Consider the following 12,413-nt stretch of genomic DNA (forward strand, 5'->3'; position numbering starts at 1 on the left):
TTGATACCACGATTGTCTTCGATTGTAAAATATTTTTTACATGAAGATTGAGCACGATATTGTCATTTTTCCATTCACTATAATTGGGGATCCTGTTGTCTATTATCAATGTCTGCCTTGAACCTCCATGGCTTCAATGAGAGGGGGCAGTTGTTCTCCCCTGGTTAGATGGCATCTCTACTGCCCCTGGTGGTAAAGGATGTCATGTCAGTCTGACCCTAACAACCAATCACTGAGCCCCTCTGGACTCCCTCTCCCGCCTTCACCCTGTTCTAGAACTCTGGGTTCTATGTTCTAGAGCGCTGAGAATATTCAGTGTTCTAGAACGATGAGAGTGTTCGGTTGAAGAGCTCTGAGAATGCTGAGTGTTCTAGAGCTGAGTGTGTGTTCTAGAGTGTTCTAGAGCTGAGTGTGTGTGTTCTAGAGTGTTCTAGAACAATGAGAGTGTTCTGTGTTCTAGAGTGAGGCGGTAGTGACCTGGTTGACTGAGTGTCAGCTGCAGTTCTACACCACTCACCTCCTCACCGCCGGTTATGACCTAGACACCATAGGCCACATGACCCCCGAGGTAAGATGACCTCTGACCTCTGATCCCTACACCACGTGTCACCCCAACCTCTACCCCGGCATCCTGTGTTGTCCTATCTGTGGGGGGCATGGCCTCCGCCTGACCCCTGACCTGGTGATGTCATCATGACCCTCCTGTCTCTGTGACCTCTGACCCACTCTGAGTTGTCAGCCAATCACGCATCACTATTATTTACCGCTTCATTTGCATAAAGCTAATGTTTATTCATGTACGTCAATGATGTGTGTGAGAGAGAGAGAGAGAGAGAGAGAGAGAGAGAGAGAGAGAGAGAGAGAGAGAGAGAGAGAGAGAGAGAGAGAGAGAGAGAGAGAGAGAGAGAGAGAGAGAGAGAGAGAGAGAGAGAGAGAGAGAGAGAGAGAGAGAGAGAGAGAGAGATAGAAAGAGAGAGAGAGAGAGAGAGAGAGAGAGAGAGAGAGAGAGAGAGAGAGAGAGAGAGAGAGAGAGAGAGAGAGAGAGAGAGAGAGAGAGAGAGAGTGGATGAGTGTGTGTTAATAGTGTTTGTGTGTGTGTGTGTGTGTATGTGTCTGTATGTAGGACCTGACAGCAATCGGGGTAACTAAACCAGGCCATCGTAAGAAGATGTTATCAGAGATCAGCAAACTGCCGTCTGGTGACTGGCTACCTGACCACAAACCTGTAAGAACACACACGAAAAACACACACAAACACACACACATTCCTAGCCCTCACCTTTGTCTTGAGACACAATGACCCAAGACGTTTAGATGCCCCAAGATATCTTAAGACACATTTTGAAGACTCCATGCCATGCCTTGAGACATTTGATGTGTGTCTTCAAGACATGTCTCAAGACACTCATTTAAAATCTGCATGGTGTAGCATCCTGATTAGATAGTGGATACTGGATAGCAGCATCCTGATTAGATAGTAGATACTGGATAGCAGCATCCTGATTAGATAGTAGATAGTGGATAGTGGATATTAGCATCCTGATTAGATAGTAGATAGTGGATACTGGATAGCAGCATCCTGATTAGATAGTAGATAGTGGATACTGGATAGCAGCATCCTGATTAGATAGTAGATATTGGATACTGGATAGTAGCATCCTGATTAGATAGTAGATAGTGGATACTGGATAGTAGCATCCTGATTAGATAGTAGATAGTGGATAGTAGCATCCTGATTAGATAGTAGATAGTGGATACTGGATAGCAGCATCCTGATTAGATAGTAGATAGTGGATACTGGATAGTAGCATCCTGATTAGATAGTAGATAGTGGATACTGGATAGTAGCATCCTGATTAGATAGTAGATAGTGGATACTGGATAGTAGCATCCTGATTAGATAGTAGATAGTGGATATGGATAGCACATCCTGATTAGATAGTAGATAGTGGATACTGGATAGTAGCATCCTGATTAGATAGTAGATAGTGGAGACTGGATAGCAGCATCCTGATTAGATAGTAGATAGGTGGATAGCAGCATCCTGATTAGATAGTAGATAGTGGATACTGGATAGCAGCATCCTGATTAGATAGTAGATAGTAGATACTGGATAGTAGCATCCTGATTAGATAGTAGATAGTGGATACTGGATAGCAGCATCCTGATTAGATAGTAGATAGTGGATACTGGATAGTAGCATCCTGATTAGATAGTAGATAGTGGAGACTGGATAGTAGCATCCTGATTAGATAAGAGTCGATCTGGATAAGAGCGTCCAATGACTAATGTAATGTAAATAGTAGATAGTGGATACTGGATAGCAGCATCCTGATTAGATAGTAGATAGTGGATACTGGATAGCAGCATCCTGATTAGATAGTAGATAGTGGATACTGGATAGTAGCATCCTGATTAGATAGTAGATAGTAGATACTGGATAGCAGCATCCTGATTAGATAGTAGATAGTGGATACTGGATAGTAGCATCCTGATTAGATAGTAGATAGTGGATACTGGATAGTAGCATCCTGATTCGATAGTAGATAGTGGATACTGGATAGCAGCATCCTGATTAGATAGTAGATAGTGGATACTGGATAGCAGCATCCTGATTAGATAGTAGATAGTGGATACTGGATAGTAGCATCCTGATTAGATAGTAGATAGTGGATACTGGATAGTAGCATCCTGATTCGATAGTAGATAGTGGATACTGGATAGCAGCATCCTGATTAGATAGTAGATAGTGGATACTGGATAGTAGCATCCTGATTAGATAGTAGATAGTGGTTACTGGATAGCAGCATCCTGATTAGATAGTGGTTACTGGATAGCATCATCCTGATTAGATAGTAGATAGTGGATACTGGATAGTAGCATCCTGATTAGATAGTAGATAGTGGATACTGGATAGCAGCATCCTGATTAGATAGTAGATAGTGGATACTGGATAGCAGCATCCTGATTAGATAGTAGATAGTGGATACTGGATAGCAGCATCCTGATTAGATAGTAGATAGTTGGATAGCAGCATCCTGGTTAGATAGTAGATAGTGGATACTGGATAGCAGCATCCTGATTAGATAGTAGATAGTGGATACTGGATAGCAGCATCCTGATTAGATAGTAGATAGTGGATACTGGATAGCAGCATCCTGATTAGATAGTAGATAGTGGTTACTGGATAGTAGCATCCTGATTAGATAGTAGATAGTGGATACTGGATAGCAGCATCCTGTTTTAGATAGTGGTTACTGGATAGCAGCATCCTGATTAGATAGTAGATAGTGGATACTGGATAGCAGCATCCTGATTAGATAGTAGATAGTGGATACTGGATAGCAGCATCCTGATTATATAGTAGATAGTGGAGACTGGATAGCAGCATCCTGATTAGATAGTAGATAGGGCTGGATAGCAGCATCCTGATTAGATAGTAGATAGTGGATACTGGATAGTAGCATCCTGATTAGATAGTAGATACTGGATAGCAGCATCCTGATTAGATAGTAGATAGTGGATACTGGATAGCAGCATCCTGATTAGATAGTAGATAGTGGATACTGGATAGCAGCATCCTGATTAGATAGTAGATAGTGGAGACTGGATAGTAGCATCCTGATTAGATAGTAGATAGTAGATAGTGGATAGCAGCATCCTGATTAGATAGTAGATAGTGGATACTGGATAGTAGCATCCTGATTAGATAGTAGATACTGGATAGCAGCATCCTGATTAGATAGTAGATAGTGGATACTGGATAGTAGCATCCTGATTAGATAGTGGATACTGGATAGCAGCATCCTGATTAGATAGTAGATAGTGGATACTGGATAGTAGCATCCTGATTAGATAGTAGATAGTGGATAGTGGATAGTAGCATCCTGATTAGATAGTGGATACTGGATAGTAGCATCCTGATTAGATAGTAGGATACTGGATAGCAGCATCCTGATTAGATAGTAGATAGTGGATACTGGATAGTAGCATCCTGATTAGATAGTAGATAGTGGATACTGGATAGCAGCATCCTGATTAGATAGTAGATAGTGGATACTGGATAGCAGCATCCTGATTAGATAGTAGATAGTGGATACTGGATAGCAGCATCCTGATTAGATAGTAGATGGTGGATACTGGATAGCAGCATCCTGATTAGATAGTAGATAGTGGATACTGGATAGCAGCATCCTGATTAGATAGTAGATAGTGGATACTGGATAGCAGCATCCTGATTAGATAGTAGATAGTGGATACTGGATAGTAGCATCCTGATTAGATAGTAGATAGTGGATACTGGATAGTAGCATCCTGATTAGATAGTAGATAGTAGATAGTGGATAGTAGCATCCTGATTAGATAGTAGATAGTGGATACTGGATAATAGCATCCTGATTAGATAGTAGATAGTGGATACTGGATAGCAGCATCCTGTAGAACAGTTATTTCTAAATAGATAGGTCCATTATCACCATGTCGGTTTTAGACCTTGACATTAGGGATGCACCCATGAGGATATTCTGGGCCAATATTCTATATTTTAGTAATCATACTAAATACATATGAAAACATGTTGTGTGTGTGTGTGTAGGCCAGCCTGGGAGAGTGGTTGTCAGCGATCGGGCTGAGCCAGTACTACCAGGTTCTGGTGCAGAATGGATACGACAACATCGACTTCATCACTGAGATCAGCTGGGAGGACCTGAAGGAGATCGGCATCACCAAGCTGGGTAGGACACACACTTCATCTGAATCCACCAATCACATTCCAGCCAAGAGTGATTGAAGCCCTTGAAAGGTTTCCAGATCCATGGACAGAGAGAGAGAGAGACAGAGAGAGAGAGAGACAGAGAGAGAGAGAGAGAGAGAGAGAGAGAGAGAGAGAGAGAGAGAGAGAGAGAGAGAGAGACAGAGAGAGAGACAGAGAGAGACAGAGAGAGAGCGAGAGAGAGAGAGACAGAGAGAGAGAGAGAGGTCATGCTCAACATGAGCTCCTGATTTATTTCAGTTTTTTTGTTTTTAGAATGAGATAAACACTCGAATCTAAAAATAATTCAAGGCAAGAAGTGATGAACAACAACTCTATTAAATCAGAATAGAAAAAAAAGTAACTTTGCGCCTCAAATTAAGAAGTTGACTCTCACTAGCTAGCTACACAACAAAAACCTAGCCAGCAGGCTAACAAGCCAGCCAGAAAATTGAGCTAGGACAAACCTAGCAAGGGGAGTTAATACAACTACATCAAACGACCAAACTGACTAGCAACAGCAGCAGACAAACAAAACTGGTTGCCATAGCAACAGTGCAGCAGAACAGAGCAGCAGCAGCAGTAGTAGCAGAGCCCACAGGCACCATGTCCCCACTCCCCCTCAGCGCTGAGTCCATTCTCTACCCTCCAGAGGCCAAAAATGACACAACAAGGAAAGCTTTTAAACAGAATCTACTAAAGGGGAGGCCAGAAACCCTTTTCACAGACCTCTACAAAAACGGTGATGTGAGTAATCTCATCTTTCTCACTGACCAGCCAAATGCATGGCGCTCAGCAGTCTGCTCTCACTACCCATCCGTAAAGCAAGAGGGAATCTGTAATGGGTGGAAGCTGAAAGTCAAAGAGACAGATGACCCTGACAGCACAATGATAACAATCAACCTCTACAAGACTGGGACTGTCATGGTGCAAGGTAACCTTAGGCTGTTTGAAACAGACTTTCAGACCATTAAGGAGAGAGCAGAGAGAGAGAAGGACACCACCAGTGACATGCCCTCCCACAAGACAAACTCCACCAGCACCACCCTCACCCCCACTATCCCCACCCAAAAAGGCACATCCAGCACCTCTCTTCCCACCATAGTGGAGGACACGCCCCAGGAGGAGAGCGACCCCCCTACAGTGCAGAGCAGGCTCAGGCCCTCCTCAACACCATGGCTGCCATGAGGGATCAGTTCACCAAACTGGAGGGAGAGGTGGTCCTGCTCAGGGAGAGTGTGAGCAAACAGCAACCAGACATCCACACCTTAGAGGAGCTCCTAACCAAGGTGCGGACAGAGCAGGACAGCAGCCTTGCAACACAGTTGAAAGAAGTTCAGCAAGAGAGAGACGGACTCAAGAGAGAGCTGGCTGATCTAACAAAGGAGGTGAGAGAGCTCCAAAAAGACAGGCAGAGCAGTAATAACGAGCTGACCACACTAAGAGAGGAGCTGCAGGAGAGAAAGAGAACAGAAGACAGACTGCAGGAGCAGCTAGATCACCACTCTATGACCTGCCATCACACAGCAGAGGAGCCCACCTCAACCAGCCAGGCCTCCCCAGCCCTGCCGGCTGCATGCCTCCCCCCAGCCCCCCAGAACAGCCTCCCACTGACAGCGGCACCGGCACAGACCAGCCACACCCCAGCTCCAACACCCACCAGCCCCAACTCTACCCCCTCCAGTCCAGAAGAAACACTGGCTGAGATTGTCCTGTTGATGGACTCAAATGGGAAGTTTGTTCAGGAGAATAAACTTTTCCCTAGACACAAAACGAGAAAGGTGTGGTGCCCAACAACGCAGAGTGCCATGGCGCTGCTTGATAAGGCCCAGCTTGGGTCGCCAAGCCACATAATCATACACACCGGAAGCAACGACCTGCGTGCTCAGCAGGAGAGGGTGGCGACTTCACTACGGGGAGTGATTGAGAAGGCCTCCGCAATCTTCCCCAACTCAAGGATCGTGGTGTCAACCCTTCTACAGAGGAAGGACTTCCACCCTGCCACAATCCAAAGAATAAACGCCAGCCTCTCCCGGGACTGTGCCCTGCGACCCAATGTACACCTGGCCCACCATCCCACCCTCGATCTGGACTGTCTCTATGACCATGTTCACCTGTACAGGGAGACAGTCCCCATCCTTGCTAAGACTCTCAAGGACGTCGCTTTAAACCGCATCCCGACCTCTCCACCCAGGAACAGCGGAGCAATCTCCACCCCCCGAGATCACCGAGACAACACCCCGGACCAGTACCCTGGACCCCCAGCCACAGCCACAGCACCACCAACCTCAATGCCCACCACATCCAGCGCAGCACAGACCACCCCAACCCAGCTTCAGACCCACCCAGACGAGGCCTAACACCCCCCTCCCCCACCACAGACCCACACCTGGAGGAGCCACAGCCCGGCAGACAGAGCTATGCACAAGCTGTGAGAGGAGCAACTGGTCCAGCTCCCACCAACGAAATGAGTGACATCAAACAAATGCTGAATCTACTATGCTCACATGTGATAGGCCGAGGGTCATGGTAAGATGAGCACAAGAACTCCACCATCCTCACACTACATCCACCCAAGTGGCATGACACAAATACTATCTTAAATGATAAACAAATCACATTTGCATAATAAGAGTTTACCTTAATTGAAAAATCCTATTTTAATAGTTCTTGTTGGATTGTGAGTGTTTATCTCATTTTGAATGTAAAGAAAAAACAGTTATGAAGTCTTTTTACGTTGCATGTTGGAATTTACAAGGCTTGAAGTCCTCTGCTTTTGGGCTAAAGAGCAGAAACCCAGACTTCCTTAAAGAAATGGATGATGTTGATATTGTAGTACTACAGGAAACATGGTGCAGAGGTGATGTTTCCACTGGCTGTCCACTAGGTTATAGCGAGATAATCGTACCATCCACCAAATTAAAAGGAATCACACAGGGCAGAGACTCAGGGGGAATGCTAATATGGTATAAATCTGAACTAACTAATTCAATCGAATTGATCAAAACAGGAGAATTCTTTATCTGGCTAAAAATCAACAAGGAGGCTATCTTAACAGATAACAACGTCTTCCTCTGTGCCACATACATTCCCCCTCAGAGTCACCCTACTTCAATGAAGAGAGTTTCTCCATTCTAGAGGGGGAGATTAGTCACTTTCAGGCCCAAGGCAATGTGCTGGTCTGTGGAGATCTGAATGCTAGAACAGCAGAAGAACTAGACACTATTAACAGTCATGGGGACAAACACCTACCGGGAAGCAACAACCTTTCCCTCCCCACATACCCCCTAGAAACAACTATGACAAAGTGAAAAACAAAAATGGAGTACAGCTCCTGAAGCTCTGTCGAACACTGGGTCTGTACATAGTCAATGGTAGGTTAAGAGGGGACTCTTTTGGTAGGTACACCTACAGCTCATCCCTTGGCAGCAGTACTGTAGACTACTTCATCACAGACCTTAACCCAGAGTCTCTCAGAGCCTTCACAGTCAGCCCACTAACACCTCTCTCTGACCACAGTAAAATCACAGTGTATCTGAAAAGAGCAGAACCCAACCATGAAGCATCACGGCCCAATAAATTACATGGTACTAAACAGACCTATAGATGGAGTGCAAACAGTACAGAAATCTACCAAAAAGCAATTAGTAGCCAAAAAATACAATCTCTCCTGGACAACTTTTTAGCATTAACATTCTCCTACACCAACAATGAAGGTATAAATTTGGCAGTTTGGAACATAAACTTTATATTTGACAAATTAGCCTCCCTGGCTAATCTTAAGAAACATAAGAGCAAACCAAAAATAATAGATCATGAAAAATGGTTTGATAATGATTGCAAAAATCTAAGAAAGTCATTGAGAAATATATCTAATCATAAACACAGAGACCCGGACAACAAAAATATACGTCTTCAATATGGGGAAACACTGAAGCAATACAAACACACCCTAAGAACAAAAAAGGAACAGCACATTAGAAATCAGCTGGATGTGATTGAGGAATCCATAGAATCAAACCACTTCTGGGAGAATTGGAATAAATTAAACAAACCTCATAATGAGGAATTGGCTATCCAAAATGGGGATATGTGGAGAAATCACTTTGCAAACCTCTACAGCAATATAACAAAGAGCCCAGAACAACAAGATATACAAGAAAAATTACAAATCCTTGAATCAGCAGTCAAAGACTATCAGAATCCTGTGGATACCCCAATTACAGAACAAGAATTATTGGAAAAACTTTGCACTCTCCAACCCAAAAAGGCCTGTGGTGCTGATGGTATTTTAAATGAAATGATCAAATATACAGACCACAAATTCAAATTGGCTATACTCAAACTCTTCAACATTATCCTAACTGCAGGTATTTTCCCCGATATTTGGAACCAAGGATTGATCACACCAATTTATAAAAATGGAGACAAACTTGACCCAAATAATTACAGAGGAATTTGCGTTAACAGCAACTTGGGGGAAAATTCTCTGCAGTATCATAAACAGCAGACTACATAATTTCCTTGATGAACACAACGTCCTAAGCAGAAGCCAGATTGGATTTGTAAAAAATTATCGTACAACAGACCACATTTACACCCTCCAGACTCTAATTGACAAACAAGTAAATCAAAACAAAGGCAAAATCTACTCGTGTTTTGTAGACTTCAAGAAAGCATTTGATTCAATTTGGCACGAAGGTCTTTTTACAAACTAATAGAAAGTGGTATTGGAGGGAAAACATATGATGTTATTAAATCAATGTACACTAAAAACAAATGTGCGATTAAAATCGGCAACAAGCAAACAGACTTCTTCTCTCAGGGACGTGGAGTGAAACAGGGCTGCCCAATAAGTCCAACACTATTTAACATCTACATTAACGAATTGGCAAAAACATTAGAAGAATCGTCAGCACCTGGTCTCACCCTACACAACACTGAAATCAAGTGTCTGCTGTACGCAGATGACCTGGTGCTACTGTCTCCCACTAAGGAGGGGTTACAGCAGCATCTAGATCATCTGCACAGATTCTGTCAGACCTGGGCCCTGACCGTTAATCTAAAAAAAACGAATATAATGATATTCCAAAAAAGGTCAGGAAATCAGGATGACAAATATAAATTCTATTTGGACACAGTTCTATTAGAACACACCAAAAATTACACATATCTAGGACTAAATATCAGCAACACAGGTAGCTTTCACATGGCTGTGAATGAGCTGAGAGACAAAGCAAGAAGAGCATTCTATGCCATTAAAAGGAATATTAAAATCGAAATTCCAATTAGAATCTGGCTCAAAATTTTCCAATCAGTTATAGAACCAATTGCTCTATATGGCAGCGAAGTATGGGGTCCGCTCTCTAATACTGAATTTACCAAATGGGACAAACATCCAATCGAAATACTGCATGCAGAGTTTTGCAAGACTGTATTGCAAGTGCAAAGAAAAACTCCAAATAATGCATGTAGAGCAGAATTGGGCCAATACCCCCCTCCTTATTCGAATAGAAAAAAGAGCCATCAAATTTTACAACCATCTAAAAACAAGTGACCCCAAAACATTCCATCACACAGCTCTACTATGTCAAGAGATGAAACAAGAGAAGAGTCCCCTCAGCCAGCTGGTTCTGAGGCTCAGTTCACTAACCAAAACCAACCTCATAGAGCCTCAGGACAGCACTCAGAAAATCTGGCCCAACCAAATCATCACAAAGCAAAAAGAAAAATATATCACCTATTGGAAAGACACCACAAAAAATCAAAGTAAACTTCAATGCTATTTGGCTCTAAACAGACAGTACATGGTGGCAGACTATCTGACCACTGTGACTGATAGAAAACTGAGAAAAACACTGACTAGGTACAGACTCAGTGAGCACAGTCTGGCCATAGAGACCGGTCGTCACAGGCAAACCTGGCTGCCCAGAGAGGACAGGCTGTGCTCACTCTGCCCCCGGGGAGAGGTAGAGACAGAGCTGCATTTCCTATTACACTGTGACAAATACTCAGACCTAAGAGAATCTTTCTTTCCCAAAATTATCATTCAGTACAACGAATTTGAAACTATAAAAGAGGAAGAAAAAATCAAATATTTATTGGGTGAAAAGCCAAAATGTGCAATTTTGGCAGCCAAATATGTGTCCTCCTGCCACAACCTGAGGGACAGCCAGTGAAAAGTGTAATGTAATGTCAATAATATTTCCTGTTTTGTTTTGGCTTTCATAGCATGTAATATGTCTTCTCAGTCATGTTGAGATTGGTCGACTACTATTGCTTTAATGTATTGTTATTCTCATTAATATTGTTGTTGTAGTTGCTGTTAATGGTAAACCCATTTCCACTACTACTATTATTATTGCTGTTGGTCCCACCATTTTTGTTATATGTATACTTTGACAATGTAAGTAATTTTACTTGCCATGTCAATAAAGTCTATTGAATTGAAATTGAATTGAATTGAATTGAGAGAGAGAGAGAGAGAGAGAGAGAGAGAGAGAGAGAGAGAGAGAGAGAGAGAGAGAGAGAGAGAGAGAGAGAGAGAGAGAGAGACAGATGATCAGAAATGTATTAAAGTTGTACCATGTATTAAAGCAATATCAAGGGTCCAGACACTTAAACCATAAGGAACACCTACAATTTGTCTCTCTCTCTCTCTCTCTCTCTCTCTCTCTCTCTCTCTCTCTCTCTCTCTCTCTCTCTCTCTCTCTCTCTCTCTCTCTCTCTCTCTCTCTCTCTCTCTCTCTCTCTCTCTCTCTCTCTCTCGCTCTCTCTCTCTCGCTCTCTGTCTCTCTCTCTCTCTCTCTCTCTCTCTCTCTCTCTCTCTCTCTCTCTCTCTCTCTCTGTCTCTCTCTACCTCTGTCTCTCTCTCTCTCTCTCTCTCTCTCTCTCTCTCTCTCTACCTCTCTCTCTCTCTCTCTCTACCTCTCTCTCTCTCTCTCTCTGTTTCTCTTTCTCTCTCTCTCTCTCTCTCTCTCTCTCTCTCTCTCTCTCTCTCTCTCTCTCTCTCTCTCTCTCTCTCTCTCTCTCTCTCTCTCTCTCTCTCTCTGTTTCTTTCTTTCTCTCTCTCTCTGTCTCTCTCTCTCTCTCTCTCTCTCTCTCTCTCTCTCTCTCTCTCTCTCTCTCTCTCTCTCTCTCTCTCTCTCTCTCTCTCTCTCTCTCTCTCTTCCCCTCTCTCTCTCTCTCTCTCTCTCTCTCTCTCTCTCTCTCTCTTCCCCTCTCTCTACCTCTGTCTCTCTCTCTCTCTGTTTCTTTCTTTCTCTCTCTCTCTGTCTCTCTCTCTCTCTCCGTCTCTCTCTCTCTCTCTCTCTCTCTCTCTCTACCTCTCTCTCTCTCTCTCTCTCTCTCAGGCCACCAGAAGAAGATAATGTTAGCAGTGAGGAGGCTGAGGAAGTTCCAGAGAGGAGAGGGAAGTTCTCAGCCTTCTACCCCTCCTTCCTCCTCCACCCCTCCTTCCTCCTCCACTCCTCCCCCCTCTACCCCACTTCCCTCTACTGGGAGGGGTCAGAGGCCCCCTCCCACTAAACCCCGGCCAGGGATTGGCTCACCACCTCACACTCCCACCAAGACCCACCCCTCCTCCGCCAAGGCTCGATCCCACCCCTCCACCCAGCCCCCCACCAGCTGAATCGCCCGTCCAAGAAGGGGGCGTGTCTGTTCC

At 43.9% G+C, this 12,413-nt stretch overlaps 1 protein-coding gene across 1 annotated transcript in view; it reads left to right on the top strand.

Annotated features, from left to right (window-relative positions):
• Nucleotides 1–12,380, top strand: part of LOC123486818 (caskin-1-like) — a 40,665-nt gene extending 28,285 nt beyond the window's left edge. Inside the window, exons 5-7 of the mRNA XM_045218027.1 lie at nt 1,124–1,225; nt 4,595–4,733; nt 12,103–12,380. Of these exons, the coding sequence (XP_045073962.1) occupies nt 1,124–1,225; nt 4,595–4,733; nt 12,103–12,380 (519 nt within the window). The remainder of the gene's footprint in view (nt 1–1,123; nt 1,226–4,594; nt 4,734–12,102) is intronic.
• The last annotated feature ends 33 nt before the right edge of the window (nt 12,381–12,413 follow it).

This window comes from Coregonus clupeaformis, unplaced genomic scaffold (assembly GCF_020615455.1).
Source record: "Coregonus clupeaformis isolate EN_2021a unplaced genomic scaffold, ASM2061545v1 scaf1322, whole genome shotgun sequence".
NCBI lineage: Eukaryota > Metazoa > Chordata > Actinopteri > Salmoniformes > Salmonidae > Coregonus > Coregonus clupeaformis.